This window comes from Narcine bancroftii, chromosome 3 (genome assembly GCF_036971445.1).
Source record: "Narcine bancroftii isolate sNarBan1 chromosome 3, sNarBan1.hap1, whole genome shotgun sequence".
In the NCBI taxonomy this organism is placed as follows: domain Eukaryota; kingdom Metazoa; phylum Chordata; class Chondrichthyes; order Torpediniformes; family Narcinidae; genus Narcine; species Narcine bancroftii.
The window spans coordinates 212,829,821-212,851,346 of NC_091471.1; the positions used below are offsets into that span (position 1 = coordinate 212,829,821).

At 43.2% G+C, this 21,526-nt stretch overlaps 1 protein-coding gene across 1 annotated transcript in view; it reads right to left on the minus strand.

Moving 5' to 3' along the window:
• Positions 1-1,013: 1,013 nt before the first annotated feature.
• The window catches only part of LOC138756372 (sodium-dependent organic anion transporter-like), a 30,430-nt gene continuing 9,917 nt past the window's right edge, over positions 1,014-21,526 (minus strand). Inside the window, exons 3-6 of the mRNA XM_069922880.1 lie at positions 13,004-13,092; positions 8,836-9,011; positions 4,463-4,620; positions 1,014-1,841 (exon numbers count right to left, since the gene is read on the minus strand). Coding sequence (XP_069778981.1) covers positions 1,789-1,841; positions 4,463-4,620; positions 8,836-9,011; positions 13,004-13,092 — 476 coding nt within the window. The 3' untranslated portion in view covers positions 1,014-1,788. The remainder of the gene's footprint in view (positions 1,842-4,462; positions 4,621-8,835; positions 9,012-13,003; positions 13,093-21,526) is intronic.

Genomic DNA, 21,526 nt, shown 5'->3' on the forward strand with positions numbered 1-21,526 from the left:
CACAGAATAGATGAGGAAGATTGTCACATCGGTGATCAGGAATATTGTTTGCATTTGGTCACCTCAGGCTTGCAGTAGTTGAGGTCGTGAAGGACACAAAGATTGGAGGTGTTGTGGACAGTTTTCAAAGTTTGCAGAGGGATCTAGACCAGCTGGAAAAATGGACTGAAAAATGGCAGACCGAATTTAATGCAGACAAGTGTGAGGTGTTGCATTTTGGAAGGACAAACCAAGAAAGGACGTGCACGGTGAATGATAGGGCACTGAGGAGTGTGATAAAACAGAGGGATCTGGGAAATACAGATACATAATTCCCTAAAAGTGAATAGGGTTGTGAAGAGAGTTTTTGGCATTTTGGCCTTCATAAATCAAATATTGGGTATAGGAATTGCGATGTTATGGTAAAGTTGTATAAGACATTGATGAGGCCAAATTTGGAGTATTGTGTGCAGTTTTGGTCACCTAACTACAGGAATGATATAGAAAGAGTGCAGAGAAGATTCACTAGGATGTTGCCCGGACTTCAGTAACTGAGTTACAGGAAAGGTTAAATAGGTTAGGACTTTATTCCCTGAAGTATGATATACTTCTTCCAAACTTTGGTTAACCTGATCATCATCAATTCCAATATCAATCAACTGCTGAGTTTCCATCTCTTGCTTCCCTTTTGTAACCAAAACAAGCTGTTGATGGAACCTTTCTTGACCTTGCCCCTGCTTATTATCAGGGAAAGAATTAGCAAATGTCAGGGCTTCAGCAGTATCATTTAAAAAATGAGTCTGATAATCTCCTTAAGAAACTTTAAGCACAGCAGGATAACGAAAAGCAAACTTATATCCCTTCTTCCACAGAACAGTTTTACCTGAATTAAATTCTTTACTATGTTTAATTACAGCTTGGCTCAAATCAGCATTAAAAAAATACTCATTCTTAACAAGTAAAGGACTCTGATTACTTCTAGCATTCTGTACAGTAAGTCTTAAAATCAATTCTCTGTCCTGATAATGCAGACATTGAATCAAAACGGAACATGGAGCTTAACCAGGGAGCGGCTTCCTTTTTATTGCTTGATGAGCTCTATCTCATTCCAGACCATTCAGGAAATATGCTGTTCCCAAGACGTCAGGGATCCACTTCTGAAAAAACTGAACCGGATTCAGACCTTCAAAATCTTCCAGAAGACCAACAATTTTAACATTATTTCTCCAACTCTGATTCTCAAAAACATCAATTTTCTTTAACAAATCACTTCTCTGAATCTCCCAACCGGTGAATGAACCCTCCATCTGTCCCAACCTTTCTTTACATAAGTCCACATCATCTTTAAAATCAATAGTCTTCTATCTTCTTAAATGTATCTTGGACCTTATCCTCTGCTTTCAGACATTTTACCACATCCATTTTAATGGAAGATATTTCTCCTTTTATTTCAGCAAATTGTTCCTTCATAACTGAAAATCTTTGACTCACTTGAATGCCAAATTTTCCATTTGTTTAGCCAAATCAGCAAGCAAGGTTGGATATGAATAATGAGGGTCAGACTTAAGCTTGAAAGTCTGCCTCACCACAGGCCTACCCTTGAATATGTTTGCAAGATAGGCCAAGATTCTTCATTAATTGTTAACTGTTTAGTAGCTGTTTTCTTTGCCGGTTGAGCATTAGTCTTTCTCATAGCTGTTTGTAAAATACTTCAACAATATAATCAACAGTCTTTAAAACATTTAAAAAAAACTTTTATATGGGCTTTGAATAGTTCTGCCGGGGGAGATGTCTTCCCACGTCTTCTCCCTATGCCGTCACGCCATGTCCCCATTTCCAGCATCTTTTGTAGATCTGAAAGACTGGTTGCAAACAAAAATAAACCATATATTGCAGCACTAAATCACCAGGAAAATAACATCCTTTCAAAAAGTTAACTATTATTAAAATGTGGAATAATTATTACAAATAGGACAATGCTCTTATAACCAAATAAACATTTACAGCACAGAAACAGGCCAGTTTGGCTCTACTCTTCCATACCGAATATCTTCTCCTACCTAGTCTCATTGACCTGCATTTGGGCAACAACCCTCCACACCTCTCCCATCCATATGCCTATCTTTGAATATTAACATCAATCTCCACCACCACCCTCTGCGTGAAGAAATTCCTCCGTCTGTTTTCCTTAAACTTTTCCCCTTTTACTCTCAATCCATGCCCTCTTGTTTGAATCTCCCCCACTCTCAGTGGTAAAAGCCTATCCACATTGATTCTATCTGCCTCCTTTATAATTTTGAATGCCTTGATCAAATCACCCCTCAACCTTCTACGCTCCAGAGAATAAAGTCCCAGCCCCCTCAATCGTTCCCTGTATCTCAAACCCTGAAACACCGGCAGCATTTTCGTAAATCTCCTCTGCATTCTCTCTATACTGTTTATATCCTTCCTGTAATTCAGTGGCCAAAACTGCACACAATATTCCAAATTTGGCCTCACCAATGCCTTACACAAGTTCAACATATCGTCCCAACTCCTGTATTCTATACTCTGATTTATGAAAGCCAACATACTAAATGCTTTCTTCACCACCTTATCCATATGTGATTCAACCTTCAGAGAATAATGTGCCATGACTCCTAAATCCCTTTTTTCCACTGCACTCCTCAATTGTCTACCATTTGACGTGTATGTCCTACTTTGATTAGTCCTACCAAAATGTGGCACCTCACATTTATCAGTATTAAACTCCATCTGCCATCTTTCAGCCCAATTTTCTAACCGTCCTATAAGCTTTAATAATTGTCCTCACTATCCACAACACTGCCAATCTTTGGATCATCTGCAAATGTACTAATCCAATTTGCCACCCTATCATCGAGAACATTAAAATATATATGACAAACAGCAGTGGACCCAGTACCGATTCCTGAGGCACTCCACTCAACACCAGCCTTCAATTCAACAAACAATTTTCCACCACTACTCTCTGGAATCTCCCATCCAACCACTGTTGAATCCACCTCACTACTTCATCATTAATACCTAATGCTTCCACCTTTTTTACTAACCTCTTATGGGGAACCTTATCAAAAACTTTCTGCTTTTACCTGTTGTACACATGCCTCTTCCTCCAAACCAAGTTCCCAACATCTTTTGAAAACCAAGGCTCCCTACAGTTTCTAACCTTTCTTTTAATCCTCATGGAGACATACCGGCTCTGCGCTCTCAGAACTTCTCCTTTGAATTTCCTCCATTAATCAGCTCTAAGGATTACATTCCTGACTACCTAAGTATTGATGTTAATTGTTGATATCAAGAAAGCAGCCTCTATCCTCAAGGACCCTCCACCCCCCAGACTATGTCCTCTTCACACTGCTACCATCAGGAAGGAGGTACAGGAGCCTGAAGATGAACAGCCAGCGGCACAAGGACAGCTTCTTCCCCTCTGCCATCAGATTCCTGAATGGATGATGAACCACAGACATGACCTCACTTTTCTTTTGCACTGATTTTTAAAAAAATGCCATTTATAGCAATATCTGCTCCCGGAATGCTGCCACAAAATAACAAATTTCATGACATGTTCATGACAATACTGATTTCAGTCAAAAAGACTTTCTTAGTTCTATTCACAATACAGATCATGATATTGAGTTATTGTCAGACACACAAGTACAATTTACGTATACACTTAAGTTCCTACTTCTGCAGTCAAACAAGTGTGTAAGGTACATCAGCTAAATAGCATACATTCATCACTCCTGTGTGGAAAGAGATCATCAATATAACGAATAAATGGATAAATAAATATTCACAGTCACACCATAAAAATTCTGGACAGTGAAGCTAGATGGGTGTGTGTGCCCATGTCCGTGTGTGTGTGTGTGTGTGTGTGTGTGTGTGTGTGTGTGTGTGTGTGTGTGTGTGTGTGTGTGTGTGTGTGTGTGTGTGTGTGTGTGTGTGTGTGTGTGTGTGTATACACATTTTAACCAGGGCAACTAATAAATCAAACTCTTAATTCACTCAAAATAAGGGCTTGCCTATTTAAAGCAAGGATTGCAAGACACCAAAGGGTTGGAATTCTCCACCCAAGGAGAAATACATTTGAAAGTGATGGGCAACGTGCAGAATCAAAAGATCGTGCAATAAATTAGTGCTGAGGTAAATGATCAAACCTCATCTTAGAGACTGATAGGTTCTTAATCAGCCAGGGCATCAGAGGTCATGGGGAGAAGGCTGGGCAGTGGGTCTGAGAGGGAAAATGGATCAGCTCATGATTAAGTGGCGGGGCAGACTTGGTGGGCTGAATAGCCTATTTCTGCTCCTACATCTGATGGTCTTATTTTCATGAACCCCCACACCCACCCCACCTGATGTTTGAATCCTGTCAACAAAATCCTGCTACTGGTCATGAACCACTTGCTAAAGTAGTGACAAACGTTTCCAGGCATTTCTTACATTTCGCAATTAATCCACCTACCTGCAATAAATATGAGTCCATGAAATATTTGAAAGAGAATGTATATGAATGGGTATGCAAACATTGACTTGCGCTTTCCTGACTTGAAGGCTAGCAGTAGAATTGTTGTACAAAGATGACCATTTTGTGTCCCTGTTTCAAAAGCTATGGTGCGACACCTATGAAGCAAAACAAAACATATAAACAGATGGTAGTGTAGGATTACTGTGATTGGCTGAGAGTGTAGCCACACCTACTGGCAGGTCTTAAAGGATTGCTCCTAGCCAGTCCAAGTCATTCTGGACTGGTCGACATACTTGTGATACGCTCCAGTCTTTTAGTTCATAAAAGCCTTGGTTTGGATCAACAAGTCTTTGGTTCTTTCGACGCACATTACACTCCTATGTATTTTTTGATTCATGAGATTTACTTATTTCCTCTTTTATATGGAAAAAAAATCCTTCAAAATACTGAGATAAATGGGGGCTTGGCATTACCTAATCTGAGATATTATTACAGGGCCGCAAATATTAGATATATAATTATTTGGATATATCATAATGAATATTCAGTGCCTCAGGATGGATTGACCTACAGATTAAATCCATTAAAAGACATTCCCTTTTCTCAATACTTGAAGCACATTTGCCTTTATCGCTCTCCAAACTAACTGATAATTTGGTAGTTAGATACTTTGCATATTTGGTTCCAATTTAGAAACACTTTGGTTATCACAAATTTTTATTAATTCGTCCTATTTTAAGTATTCCTTTTTTTTACTCTTGGTCCATGACATTGGATATATTCAATGATCAAGGTGGGGATTCGACATTTCTTGGACTTGTATACAGACCAAAACTTTGGCTCTTTGAGCAATTATCCGCCAAATTTAAATGACTTAATCGTCATTTTTTTTCACTTCTTAAATTCATTAGCATTGAGGTTTCCCCAAGACTCAGATTTTAATCTTATGTGGGAAGTATATAATTTTAGACCTAATCAGAAAGGACTGCTTTCAGCCCTTTATGAACTACTTTTAAGATCAAGTGATAGTTCCTTAACTAAGGTTAAGAAAGTTTGGGAACATGACTTTCAGCAACTGTTTGCTGAAGATACATGGGATTCTATATTGAGAAATGTACATTCATCCTCTCTCTGTATTGGACATTCTTTATTACAGTTTAAAGTTGTCCATAGAGCCCATAATTCCAACGTTCAATGAGCTAAATTTGACCCCAATATATCCTCTAAATGTACAACTCAGGAAGGTACTTTATATCATGTGTTCTGGCGACGTCCCTCCCTCTGTAACTGCAGGAAAGAGGTATTTACTACACTATTTTTAATTCTTGATAGCAATCTCTCGCTGAGCCTTTTTACTGTTGATTTTGGAGTGAGTGGACCCATGGATTTGATTTTGACTCCATCTCAATCCCATGTGGTTGTCTTTGCTTCCCTGGTTGCTAGGAGGTTAATTCTGCTGTGGTGGAAAGATGTTCTCCCTCCCACGCACACTCAACGGTTATTGGATTTGATGGCATCCCTCTCTCTAGAGAAAATTAGGTGTTCAATGACTAAAACAAGTATTAATTTTTTTCTCTCTCTGGGGTTCATTTTTCAATTATTTACAAAATTTATAGATCAATTAATTTTGTTCTTTATTTTAAAAAATCTTTTTTCTTTTACTTCAATATTTTTGAACCATTAATATTGAAATTAGTAGTTGACGCCTGAAATCACTCAGATAATAGGTTGGAATTATATAGAAATCACATTAGTTATAGGTTTTTTTTCTTTTCCTTACCTTTTTTTTTAATCGACAACATGGATCATATGCATCTTGTTTACCGTTGTTTGCTATCTGTCATTTTAATATGCTTCAATCTGAACTTTTTATCATATGTATTTGATAGTATTATTTTCTCAAAAACCAATAAAAAGATTGAAAAAGAAGTTATTGCACAGAGCTCCTTGTACATTAACTGTCTGGGTAAACAATTTGCTCAGAGGCTCTCCTAAATGTCCATTGCAACAGGTGGAGAATTAACAGAATTCTCTGCTTGTTCTCCTTCCTGATTCCAGGCTGATGTCATCGAAGTAAATAAGAGGTCTGTAGATGTTGGAAAAGTGGAGCAACACAGACAGAGTGCACTGGAATAACTCAGTAGGTCAGCCAGAATCTGTGTAGAGGCAAAAGACAGTGTATGTTTCCAGCCAGAAACCCCTTCGTCAGGAATGGTCCCCAGTTTGGAGGGAGCAGAGTTCTGAGTGAAAGGGTAGACGGTAGATGGCAGAATCTCAAACAGAGGGCATGGCTTCAAGTTTAGGGGTAGTCACTTAAAACTGAGGTGTGTAGGAACTTCTTCTTACAGAAGGTGGTGAAGCACTCGAATTCTCTGGCCCAGAGGTATTTAACAAGGACTAGGTCAGACAACCCATGATGAACTAGAGCACACATGTCAAACTCTGGCCCGCGGGCCAAATTTGGCCCGCGATATAATTATATTTGGTCCGCAAGATCATTTCAAAAATGTATTAGAGGTGGCCCGCCCTGCAGCAAGAGCCGATGCTGTTTTTTGGTAATGTCACCCCCACCATCCTCCCCCTTCATTGCACATCCTTCCCCACCCCCTAACTATCCCCTCCCCCCTAAAACCACCCCTCTTAAAAGATGGCCAGAATATTCTCAAAAAGGAATCCAGAATGGTAAAGTTCCACAAACCTTCTGCTGGGAATCCTAACAACACCCGGGCATCAGATCCACGGGACGCGGAGGGAACAAGAGTGTTGCAGGTTAACCGTGCAAACTTTGAGAACGGGGAAAACAAAATTGTAACACGAGAAGTCTGTCGATGTCATCAGCCGGCAAGCCAGTTGGAAGGCTCCCCGCACAACCTGTCACTTCTCCCACCTGTCGAGCGGTGCGGCGGATTGGCGAGCGCCTGTGATTTCCTGTCGGCGCGACGGACATGGCAGGCTGCGCACGGCCCCCGCTGTTCCGCAAAGGCTGATCGGCAGCGCGCTGGGCCTGAGTGGGTGGGTAAGCAGGGGTGGGCAGAGGGTGTAGGTGAGGAGTAATGGGCAGAGGAAGTTATGGAGGTCGAGGGGCAGTTAGAGGGAGGGATGAGTAGAAGGAGGGGTGGATAGGGAAGAGGTAAAAGGGGAGGGGCAGGGCGAGTAGGGGAGGGGTGATTAGAGTGTGAGAGACGGGTAGAGGGAGGAACAGGTTGAGGGGAGAAGCAGTAGAGGGGCGTGTATAGGATGGGATGGGTAGAGGCAGAGCGAGTGGAGTGAGGGGTGAGTAGAGGTTGGGTAAAGGACTGGTCAGGTAGAGGGATGGTGGGTCGAGGGTGAATAGAGGCCTAGAGCCTGAGGAGTGAGCAGGAAATGCTGAGTCCTGATGCAGGCCAAAATGGACACAGCCTGTGAATGCTGACTACATCTCCACAGGGACCAAATAGGTTTCCCTCAGGTCAAGCAAAGGGTGAACTTGAGCTACCTACTCCTGACCTGTAACATTATCCTCCTAAAGTTATATCCTAAAGTTTAACATTACATATGTTGAAAGAAGAGAAAACATGCAGATGTTGTTGAAAATTTTCAATAAATATTTAGTTCGGCCCTCGACTTAGTCCAAGTTTTTAATTTTGGCCCTCCGTGAATTTGAGTTTGACACCCCTGAACTTGAGTCTTGTGCAACTGCAAAGGCTGTGGGAGTGGGGTGGGGGGGGGGAGGTGGTGGGGGGAGTGGGCAAATTCAGGAACACAGCAATTCTGGGGAACTCTTTTTTGCTTCACTTTTTCTGACTATAAGGGGTGCTGGGCAATGCTAACACCAATGGCTAATCTTTGCTTTATGGGAGATGAAAGGCAATTTTGTGTATGTGGTGATATGACCACCAGCCTACTGCAGGGGGCGATCTCTGTGCCTGCAGGAAGACTACCTAAGGGGCTGACTCCGTCTGACCAGCCCCTCTTGAGCCAGTCACACGGGGATGAACTGGTGTTCAGACCTTTACTGGAATAAAGCCTGTTGTACAGTCCTTTCTGAGTTTGTGCTTGCTTGCTGCTACCTTAGCGCACAAGAGTGTAATATTACATTTCTGTTTTATTACATGACAATAAATTGTCATGCTACAGATGATGTGTGTAATGAGTTTGCTTTTGTGTGGGTTTCCTCCGAGTGCTCTGGTTTCCTCTCAAAATGCACTGGGGTTGTAAGGCAATTGGATGTCATTGAGCAGCACAGGCTTGGCAGAAGGGCCTGTTACTCTAATGCATGTCTAAATTTAAATTTTAAAAAAAATTACATTTAAATTTAAAATTTAAAAATTTATCTGATCTCAGGAGAACGTGGACAGAATGACTCAAAACACAGAAATGGTTTGACTTACCTCTTCCACGATTGCTGGAAAATCACAGCAAAGATAAATCCTGCAGCATAACCAATCAAAGGGTTGATTGCTCCAATAATGAGCAATGAAGGGTCAGCATTCCATGGCCCTCTGTACAGCACTGAGGTTGTCACCGAGATGATCAAAAATAATACTGAACCAACAGTTGCTCCAGCCTGTGTAGAAGTAGAACAAATTTGTTCTTTATGTTGAGGCATTATGTTATCTGACAGGAGCACTAATTCTATAGCACAGAGAATGAGAAAGGTCATTGAGATCTGCAGCTCACTGTGTGGAAGCCATTGAGCAGAGAGGGGAAAGTGAGTCTGGAGTAACAGAATTCAGGACAAACCAGATGAGAGAGAGCAAAAAAAAGAAATCAAGATATAAAGAATACTTCTGAAAATAACAACATCAGGTTCTTCTTAACATTCAAAGACTATTAAACATATTATTTGGGGCAGCATGGTTAGCTTAGCGGTTAGCACAATGTTGCTACAGCGCCAGCAATTGGGACCAAGGTTCAAATCTTGTGCAATTAGGACCTGGGTTCAAATCTGTAAGGAGTCTGTACATTCTCCCCATGTCTGCACGGGTTTTCCTCCTACCCTTTAAAATGTACTGGGGGTTGTAGGTCAATCAGTGTAATTGGGTGGCATGGGCTCGTGGACCTAAAGGGTCGATGAGAGGGCGGTATGTCAAATAAAAAAACAAGTATAGTCGTGTAAAAGTCGATCACATGTAAAAGTCGGCCCCGCATTTTTGGCCAAGAAATATGGAATTTTCCATATATCTTGCGTAAAAGTCGAACCGGAGTCTCTCGCCTTGGCCCTAGCCACCCACAGGTTGGAGCTCCCGACACCTGGGTCGTGAACTCTTGCCTCAGCCCTGGCTGCCCACCCATCGGAGCTCCTGACACCTCAAACGTGGATTTCCCACGTGGTCCCGGCTACCTACAGACTGGAGCTCCCGATGCCTCTGACGATGCAGATACTTACCACGGTTCCAACCTCCCCTGTGGTAGGACGTGTGTCTTGATGGGCAGGGTCTTTATTATTACTACTTTAATTCATTGTGTTTTTGTTCTTTATTCATTTAAAGATCATTTGGACTTCTGCTACTGGTATGGTATTTTGGATTGTAAGTATGAATTTCAGCCTCTCAAAAGTAGTATCTATGTAATAGTCAACCCCAAATTTATTATCAAAAATTGGTCTCCAAAATTTGACTTTTACACAAGTATATATGGTCGCTCCTAAATGTTAACTGCTGCAAGGGGGAACTTTATAGATTTGAGGCGAAATGTGAGAAAGTGTTTCAGAATCAGCTCTATAGTCTTCCGTCTACTGTTTCCCAAATAGAATGTGTTGACCCTCAGAATTGTGCCAGTGATGCATTAATGATGACATAGGTGCTGCCTCCTGCACCTGTCAACTTCATTCACTTTCCTACTAACCTGACCTTAAATTCATCTCTGGCAACACTTTTCCTTTTCGATCTCTCTGATTCCATCTTGGGGGACAAATATTCTGCAAATATTTTCTGCAGCTCCCAAAGTGACTCACGATGTGCCCCACAGATGGGTGCTGGGTCCTTTGTTGTTTGTCATCTATATCAATTATTTGGATGATATTGTAGTAAATTGGATCAGTAAGTTTGCAGACGACATAAAGGCTAGAGGTGTAGTGGACAGTGAGGAAAGCTTTCAAAGCTTGTATTGGGTCTGGACCAGCTTGGAAAATGGGCTGCAAAATGACAGATGGAATTTAATGCAGATAAGAGTGAGGTGCTTCACCTCTCATTCTTGGTTACTACATGAGGTTCTATCTTAAAAATGATAAATTCCTCCTCTTTATGTGCCCATCATTCACGTCTACAATTTAAGGTAGTACATCTAAAAGTTCAATTGGCTAACTTTTATCCTAATATTTCTTTGACTTGTGATTGACGTAAGACTGAAGAAGGTACTTTATTGCATATGTTTAGGTCTTGTTCCTTTTTTTCCAAATTTTGGGAAGATATCTTTAGTAACTTACCTTTAGTTCTTAATGCAAATCTTATACCTAATCCTTTAATAGCTTTTTTGGGATAAACTAAGATCATTGGTTTGAAATTAACTATTTTTCAATCCTGGATTTTCTCACCTCCAGACCACAATTAGTGAGGATGTGTAAGAACATCTCCTCTACAAACTCCATCAGTACCAGAGCACCACAGGGCTCTGTTCTTAGCCCCCTGCTCTATTCACTTTACACTTACGACTGTAGCTCGGTATGACAATAGCACCATCTATAAATTTGCCAACGATACCACAGTAGTGGGTTGTATAAAGGAAGGGCATGAGTCAGCATACAGGATGAAACTGATGGTTGACTTCAGAAAGGAAAAGCCAGAGGTTACAATCCAGTGATCATTGGGGGATCAGAGGTGGAGAGGGTGAGAAAATTTTTCTTGGGAGTCACTATCTCACAGGATCTTTCCTGGACCCAACACTAATGGCATCTTGAAGAAAGCACGTCAGTGCCTCTACTTCCTTAGGAGTTTGCATAGGTTTGGTATGACATCAGAAACCCTGGTAAATTTCTATAGAGGTGTGGTGGAAAACGTGCTGATCAGCTGCATCGTGGTATGGTATGGGAACATTAATACCTGAGTGTAAAGCCATCTAAAAGGTAGTGGATACAGCCCAGGACTTCACAGGTAAAACTTTCCCACTATTGAGTGCATCTACAGGGAACACTGCCGTCAGAGAGCAGCTTGAAGGACCCACACCACCCAGTATATGCTCTGTTCATGCTGCTGCCATTAGGAGAGAGGTCTAGGTGCCACAAGACTCACACCACCCAGTTCAGGAACAGCTGCTACCTCTCCACCATCAGACTCCTCAACAACAAGGACTCATTTATTGCTTTTCTTTTTATTCTCTCTGTATTGCATAGTCAATTTGTTTACATTTGTTATTTGTTTATAGTTCTTTTGATTGTTTACATTTTACGCTGTGTGCAGTTTATGTTTTGCACTACTAATTAGTGGTAATTCTGCTGCACCCAAAGAAAAAAGAATCTCAGGGTTGTATGTGATGTCATTGGTGTACTCTGACAATAAATATGAAAGAACCTAGAGCTGTTGGTCTGAATTATAGAGGGATAGGCTCAGTGCCAAAGGAGACAATCGTGGACATTGCCCTGCCCAAGTGAGGTGTTGTACCTGTACCCTCTGTAAGCTTGCAGCCATCGCTCGTGGTCAGACCCACCCCTGCCTGCATCAGTATCATATGTCAAGCATCTATTTTGATGCATGCTAGTGATTCTCCATCTGCCCCCGTCCGCATTAGTAGGATACGTCAAGCGTCACTAGTATCCAGCCTGATGCACACAATAAAACCAATACTCTCGGCTGCTACATCGGAGGGACGGAGGATATTAACATTCGCTTGGCAGGTAGGTAACAGCATCCACCAGCACCCAGCCCCCCCACCCTCCACTGCTGAGCGGCTTTACGAATGTTGGACTGTGCCTCCCCCCCCCCCCAACACACCCATTTAACACTTGTTATGGCACCGACCCTGCAGTGGGATGTGGAGACTGAAAACTTGGCTGAGTGAGATTCCTTGATATTAAAAAAATCAAGAAATTTGAGGATGGAGCAAGAAAATTCTGTCGAGGTCGAAGATCATAATCAAGAAGTGGATCCATGGAGCAAGCTGAACATCCCGTATCTGCTCTGTTTTTGTGAGCTCACATTTCCAGGCTTCTAGGTTAATTCCCTTTGCGATAGCCCTGTTCCCCTAACTCTGGCCTCTTGCGATTGTGCAGAAGATATTGTAAATAATCTTACAAAATTCTTCTGAAGCTCTTAGTTCAGCAATAAATTATTTCATTGATAAGGGGCAGTTGAGGCAAAACCTCAGGGAAATGGAATCAAACAATTGATCTTGTCAGGAGATGGACTGAGCTTCAGAGTTTAGCAGGCAGGAACAAAAGGAAAGGTGAGGAATAATGTAGAAAATGTACATTGAATCATTATTTTAGTGGATGGAGAACCTTTGTATTTATATATCATTGATGCAAGAAATGATTTTTAAAAAACTTTATAGCAATGAATATTGATTGCTAAATTACTCTGAGAGTTATTACATTTTGAAAACATAAAAAATGTATTAACTTACCTTCAGAAGGATTTTTGATAGGTTTGGCCACTTCCTTGTTATAAAAATTCCAAATAATAATGGAATGATCAAAGAAACCAAAGCAATGCCTATTTCAGAAAAAGGTAACATTAAAACAACCACTTAATCTCCAATTTTGATTTTACATTTATTCCCATATACCAAATACAAACACATGAATGCATGAGTTTGGGCCCCTCAAGTCTTTTGCACTATTCAATAAGATCATAACTGATCAGATTGTGCCTTCACGGCATTTGCTTGCTTACCTTGGGGTCACCTTGCTTATCAGGTGTGGATCTTAAAAATATTCAAATTTTCTTCTTCCACTGCACTTTGAAGGATTACATTCCAAGACTCACACCCATCCCCATCTCAGGGAACAAATCTTTCAATGGTGAAACTTCCTCTCCCACCCACCTTATCACAACTCCACACGATCCTACATGCTTTTAATGTGATAAGGACATTCTCCCTCTTCCATGACAAAAACACATAAATGGTGCCGACAGGAGGCATTCCCAGCCACGATAAGAAGGTGAATGAGACACCATGAGTGTGGGCAAAATAAAGGACAGAGCACTGCTTACCAAGTTATCCATGAATATTTCTAATCCCTCATTCCACAACCCTGCACTCACTCAACAGCTCCAATGTGGTCCCTTTTACTCATCCTCCATAGAACCCATATGCTGTCTACCCTGTTATACAGGAAAGTCTGCAGGTGCTGTGATTGAAGGGTGATACACAAAAGTGTTGGAGAAACTCAGCAGGACACATGGCAAAAGGATATAGTCAATGTTTTTGGCCTGAGTCCTTCGTCAAAGTATGAGCAAAAAGCAGGTAGGTTCCTGAATTAAAAAGGTTGGTGCGGAGGGAAGAAGGGGCAGAGGGAAGCAGCACAGGCCCACAGGCAAGAGTCCATAAGTCGATATAGGTGGGAGAGCAGGAGTAAAAAGCTGAGAAAGGATAAAGGGAGGGGGCTAGCTCTGAATGGAAAGGGAAGGGGTTTGAGAACTAAAGGAATAAGGAAAGAGAGAGAGGGGGGGAGGAGTGTAATGGAAATTGGAGAAGTCGGTTAATGCTATCTGGTGCCTAGATGGAATATTAGATGTTCCTCCAAATTGCAGGTGGCTTCAGTTTGGCAGTGCATGAGGCCATGGGCAGACATGTAGGAGTGGGAATGGGGTGTGGAATTTAAATGGTTGGCCACGGGGAGGCTCCCTTTATTACAGTGAAGAGAGCGAAGGTGCTCAACGAAATGATCTCCCAGTCCGCGACCAGTCTTTCCACAAGATGGCCACAAGGGGAGCACCGGATGACCACTGTAGATTCAAAGAGACATGTTGTTTCACTTGGAAGGACTGTTTGGGGACCTAAATAGTGGTGAGAGAGGAACTGTGACATTTCCTGTGATCACAGAGGTAGGTGCCCTAGGGACCTGAGGCAACTTTTCTTTTACAGAGAAGATGATGGGTGTATGGAATGGGCTGCCAGAATGGGTTGAGGCAGGTACTACTGCAATGTTTAAGAAACAAATTGGACAGATAAATGGATAAGATGGGTTTGAGGGACATGGGCCAAGTGCAGGTATGTGGGATAAGTGTGGGTGGGACATTTTGGTCAGCGTGGGCAAGTTGGGCTGAAGGGCCTGTTTCCATGCTATGAGTCTCCATGACCCCAATGTTGCCACAAGCAACTTCAGGAACAGCCCCACTGTGGCAAAGCTACGCTTAACTCATGGCAAGTTGACATTAAATCACCTTTGACTAAAATATTGACCCACATTTTTATCACAGCATGTCATAAGGAACTGCAAGGATTTAAAACACAACTTTAAAACAGACTATAAATTGAGGGTCCACATAAGAAATCAATTAAGAGAGACATAAACAGGGCTAATACAAATTGCTGTTGATCTGCTTCTCAGATCAACAGAATAACAAATTTACAAAATTCAGGTAAGCTCACAGAGTTCTGCACCATCAGAACAACCGTCTAAATAAATAATAAGGACAAATTAAACGCAGCAAATTTCTGACACGTAGATATATGTGGACACAGACATCACTATCAATAGATTGGAGAGTTCATGACAGTCAGTTGTCAGTGGTACTCTATTATAAAAAATGGGGATTTGGGAAGAAGGTTTAGGATGACTTCCAAGAAAACAGAACATTATTTCTTAATGTACATTTGAATTTCTACATATAATCGTTATTGTAACTCTTTTTACTAGTTCTGTAGCACATATAATTGATTTTTTAAATTTAATAAATACCAATAAAATATTTTAAAAGAAAAAGAGAACATTCTTGGTCACCATGAGCTCCTTCAAGTGATCAACTATGAGTTCCAAGTTGAAGTCACCTATTTAAGATTGCTCGTGGCCACATCAATGTGCAATTTTATTATTATGTATCAAAGTCCTCTTCAAATACAATCCAGTCAGTCAGACTCCAGCAGTCAATGAACAGTGAAAGCTGATAACAGCTTTACATTACAATCACTACCACCAATTTCCTTATTCGACTTCAGCAGTCTGTTTTTGGTAGGGAAATCGAGGTTGTAGGTCTATTGAGTGTCATTGTTGGCCTCTTGTGATTGTGCAAAAGATATTGTAAATAATCTTACAAAATTTCTTCCAAAGCTCTTAGTTCAGCAATAAATTATTTCATGTTTACCCAATGTTAGTGGAATCTAGCAAATTATGCAACAATTGGCTTTGCGTCTGTTGTTGGGAAATCGTTAACCTATATTTGGAAAGGAAGGGAATCAGAATGGTCCTCCCAGATAGAGGATATACAGTATACTATTAGTAAAATTGACAGTCAAATGTGTATTTGGCAATTTCTTAAGGTCATTGATAAGGGGCCTTAAAAGGGCAGAATCAGTTTCTAGTGTGCTGTGAATAAAATTTTGAAATTTTATTTTAAATTAAAAAAATTAATCATTAATTTTTGAAAAGCAATGGAAAGGAAAATAAATTATTCTAAGTCAAAATTGTACATAACAGTAAAGGAACCTTGAACCCTGACATTTTGAAACACTCATTTCCACTGACCTAGGTTAAATGTAGTTAAAGCTTGGCAGGCAAAATAGTAATTGAGAAATGTGAAGCCTTTAATGTACAGATATTTCTGAGACTGACATCAACCACATGAAGCAGAGTGAACGTTAAATGCAGACTTTAATAGAGTGATATATACAGCGGCTCATGGCAATACTTCTGTCCCGTAGGTACTGCTGGACTTCTGCACTCATGAATCCAGCATCCCTGTCAGTGTGTACATAACTGGGATACCCAAACATGCTGAAAATAGATTGCAGGCACTTTATTACTGTGGCTGCCGACACATCGGACGGAGCATGGAATTGTGAAAGGGAAGCGGGAGTATTCATCTATGGCATTAAGAAAGTAGACGTTCCTGTCGTAGGAGGGGAGCGGGCTTTTAAAGTCAAGGCTGAGGCATTCAAAGGTCTGGTGGCGTTTATCAATATAGCCCTGTCTGGCCGGTAGAACTGCAGTTTGCATTCTGAGCAGATGGGACAGTTCTTGTTTACTGTCCTTACCTCCTCCACCGAGAACAGGAGATTGTGGGTCCCTATGAAATGGAAAAATCTAGCGACCCCCGGGTGGCCCAGCTCATTGTGCAAGCTCTGCAGCTGAGATGTGTGAATAAGGGTCATGCAGATGCCCCTGAACAGTGCGTCTGGGGGGTCATTGAGCTTCCCGGGAAGGTATAGAATGTTGTAATTGTATGTGGACAGTTCTCTCCTCCAGCGCAAAATTTTGTCGTTTTTTATTTTCCCCCTGTTCTGGTTGTCGAACACAAATGCCACGGATTGTTGGTGACCAGAGTGAAGCGGTTACAAGATAGGTAATGTTTCCAATGCCTCACCGCTTCTACGATGGCCTGTGCCTCCTTCTCCACTGCCAAGTGCTCACCTCTGACCCCTGTAGGGTCTGCGAGAAAAAGATTACCGGTCACCCCTGCTGATTCAGTGTGGCTGCTAGTGCTACATCTGAGGCATCATCTCCAGATGGAAGGGGATCACCTACGGCCCGCAGGGCTGCTTTTGCAATCAGGTCCTTAATCTCTCTAAAGGCTTTGACAGCTGCCAGGCCGAGGGGAAACGCCGAGGCTTTTATGAGTGGATGGGCCCTGTCGGCCTAGTTGGGAACCCATTGTGCATAGAACGCGAAGACTCCCAAACGTTTCTTTCACATTTTCTGTGTGAGGGACTGGGAGGTCTAGAAGTGGGCACATGCGGGCAGGGTCCGGGCTGATTTCCCCTGCCTGGAAGAAACTCTTGAGGTTCATATCATGGTCGGCTTGAGAGTGGCCACAAATGGTAATGTTGTCGAGGTAAGGGAACACTGCCTGGAGTTGATACTTGTCTACTATGTGGTCCATTTCCTGCTGATCAGTGACACCCCATTAGTGATGCCGAAAGGGAGACGGAGAGACTGGTTCAGTCTGCCATCTGCCTCAAATGCCATGTATATGCGGTCGCTCTCTCTGATGGGCAACTGGTGATACACTACTTTGAGGTCTATAGTGGAGAACATGTTATACTGAGAAATGCTGTTCACCATGTCCGCTATGTGTGGTAGTGGGTAGGCGTCCAGCTGCGTAAACTTATCGATGGTCTGACTGTAGTCGACCACCATCCGCTGCTTCTCCCCGACCTTACTACAACTATTTGGGCTCTTCAGGGGCTGGAGCTCTTCTCTATAAAGCCCTCTTGAAGGAGTCTGCGAACCTCCACTCGAATGAACTCTGTCCTGTGGGCTGTACCTCCTGCTCTTGGTGGTTATTGGCATGCAGTCTGGGGTGAGGTGAGTGAATAGCGGGGGAGGTTCTACATTCAGGGATGTCAGGTTACAGTGCTGTTTATTCCCAAGGAGCAGTGGGGGAAGGGGCCCATTGTAAACCGTTGAGATGCTCTCCAATTGACATTGAAAGTCCAGCCCGAGCAGGACGGGAGCACAGAGACGGAGAAGAACTAATAATTTAAATTCCTCGTACTCTGTGCCTTCTACTGTGACCTTGCAGAAGTGTCACTTTAGCTGTGTGGTTGTTTGTTGGACGCAAACAAAATCTGGTGGTCACTAGAGTATGTGTTCAGGGCAAGGCGCTCTACTAGCCCCCCCATCTATGAAACTTTCAGTACTCCCACTGTCCATTGGGCAATTTACTTTCGACCCATTAATTTTAATACTAACAGTAGCATTTGATAAATCATGTGGATTCATCTGGTTTAGACGTAGAGAGGCCAGAGTGGTGGTATGTTATTACACCACTAGGTCACCAGGGTCCACCACCTGGCGACCTTGTGTATATAAACCATTTGCAGCTCATTCTCTCTCATTCTGGCCTAGGCTGGCACAGAGGCAAGGTCTAGTTGTATATATTAGCCTATTAAAACTAGCGTTTTACTTGCACTGTGTCTCGTGTGGTTGATCCTAGTCGCCATCAATTCAATAGGCTAATATATACAGCTAGGCTGTGGGACCGAAATCGCGGGAGGGAGAGGGACTCACCCAGTGGTCATAGTGGTCTAGGAGAGGGACAGAAATATCCCGGAGCAGGTAAAGAGCGGCCAAGACCCCCGCCTGTTAGCTAATTCACCGGGACCAGGACCGGCCATGCAACCCACTGGGTTCCTGGTTTATAAACAAGGATCGCATCAAGTGCGAGTGGAAGGCATAGAGCAAGTTGCCCTCCCAATCACGATTTATCGCCAGGACTGCATTACTACCCCTGAGACACACCCCCAACTATCCCCGATCCCCCAGAGGGGCTCATGTTTCTGCAGGATCGGGTGGCCACATGGGAGAGGAATCAGGCCCGGTACGCACCCCACCAGCCACCGAATCAGAGGCTTAGGTTTACCCAAGTGCTGAGGCCCGATGACTGGAGCTGGACCCCAGAACCCCCAGGGTAAGCACGCACTTCGGCCGATGGCAGAGATGTTTTTAAATTATACAGGGTTTGAAGGAGCGTCAGAAGAGGAGATACTAATGCTACTGTTAGCTTAGCTAGGGGATCGCCTGTACTCGCTTATGCAAGACGTTAAATCATACCAAGAGGCAATGAACACCCTACAGGGCACAGTGAGCTACACTCTAGGTACCAGCTTATGTCCAGGTTGTAGTAAGTAGGGGACTCTATTAGAGATTTTATACTTGCGATGAAAGACTTAGCAAGGGCCTGTACTTTTAAAGCAGTATCTGCCCAAAAGTATGCAGACGATCTTGTAAGGGACAGGATCGTGGCCAGCGTCAGATCTACAGAAATCAGACAAAGGCTGCTGGAAAAGGGAAGAAGCAGAGACTATTGCAGAGGCTCTGGAGGACTCTAGGAGAGAACTAGAAGAGTACTCACTGCTAGACTCGTTATCCCCTCACAGGGAGAGAAATATGAGTGATCAAGGGCAGCACATAGCAGCTGCAGCCCCACTGGAGTGCTCCAAGTGCCTTTTTTGTGGGCAGCCAAAGCACCCCAGAGCTCACTGCCCGGCTAGGGAAAAGGACTGTTCAGAGTGTGGAAAGAGAGGACATTATGCGATAGTCTGTAGAAGCCTCAAGGCTCCAGCCAAAGCCCTTTCTCGTGCAAATGAAAGGCGGGAAAGCTCTTCTTCTTCCTCCTCAGGCAGGCAGAAGCAGAGAACCATGTGCTGTTGGCCATCTTGGGCAAAGGATGTCGAACAGAGGACATCACTATCGGGGGATGATTACGATACAGAGTGCTACTACAACCAGGATGCCGAGTACTACCGTGCCATGCTGGTCTCTCTGTGTTTGAATCAGGTGAGTCCACACAATTTATCGGATGCTACTGAAATTGCTTGATAGATAGCGGGAGTATGGAAAGTTTCATAGACCAGGGGCTGGTAGAATGCCTTGCCCTAACACATACTCTAGTGACCACCAGATTTTGTTTGCATCCAACAGCCACACAGCTAAAGTGACACACTTCTGCAAGGTCACAGTACAAGGCACAGAATATTTAAATTGTTAGTTCTCCCCCCCACCCCTTCACCCCCCACTTCCCCACCCCGTCTCTGTGCTCCAGTTCTGCTCAGGCTGGACTTTCAATGTCAATTGGAGAACATCACAATGGGCCCCTTCCCCCACTGCTCCTTAAGAACAGGCCACACTGTAGCCTGACGGCCTTGAACATAGAACTTCCCTCACTATTCACGCACCTCACTCCAAACTGCACCCCAGTAGCCACCAAGAGCAGGAGGTATAGCCTGAGGGACAGAGAGTTCATTAGAGCAGAAGTCCGCAGACTCCTGCAGGAGGGCATTATAGAGAAGAGCTCCAGTCCCTGGAGAGCACAAGTTGTTGTAGTGAAGTCAGGGGAGAAGTGGTGGATTACAGTCAGACAATCAACAAGTTTACGCAGCTGGATGTCTACACACTACCACGAATTGCGGACATGGTAAACAGCATTGCTCAGTATAAAGTGTTCTCTACCATAGACCTCAAGGCAACGTTCCACCAGTTGCCCATTAGAGAGAGTGATTGCATATACACAGCGTTCATTCGAAGCAGACGGCAGACTGTATCAGTTCCTCCGTCTCCCCTTTGGCATCATCAATGGGGTATCCCTGTTCCAGTGGAAGATGGACCGCATAGTAGACGAGTACCAACTCCAGGTGGTGTTCCCATACCTGGACAATGTTACGATTTGCGGCCTCTCGCAAGCTGACCATGACATTAACCTTCAACGTTTTGTTCAGGCAGCAAAGCAACGCAATCTAATGCATCTTTAGCACCAGGAAACTGGTGCAGAAAGGGGAAATCAGCCTGGACCCGCCCGCATGCGCCCACTTCTAGACCTCCCAGTCCCACACACACAGAAAACCTTAAAGAGATGTGTGGGACTTTTTGCATATTATGCACAGTGGGTCCCCAACTATGCCAACAAGGCTCACCCACTCATAAAAGCCTCAACTTTTCATCTCAGCCCAGCAGCTATCAAATCCTTCACAGAGATTAGGGATCTGATTGCATAGATCAGAGATGAGACGATCCCTTTTCAGGTAGAGACTGATGCCTCAAGTGGCTGCCACTCTGAACCAGGAGGGGCAACCGGTAGCTTTTTTCTTGCGGACCCTACAGAGGTCTTGCCTCTGTTCATGCTGATAAAAGCTACAAGATCTTGCGAGTGCCTCAACCTCGACTTTAAAGGTTTGCTCCCTTCCTATGACCGGAACATCTATTTCTTTAATGCCATAGACGAATCCTCACGCTTCCCTTTTGCTATTCCATGTCCCGACGTATCTGCAGACATGGTAATAAAATGCCTGCAATCCATTTTCAGCATGTGTGGGTACCCCAGCTATATATATACACAGATAGGGGTGCTACCTTTATGAGTGCTGAGGTCCAGCAGTACCTGAGATATAGAGGCATAGCCACCAGTTTCACCACAAGCTGTAACCCCAGTGGTGATGGACAGGTAGAAAGGGAAAATGCCACTATCTGGAAAACTGTCCTACTAACCT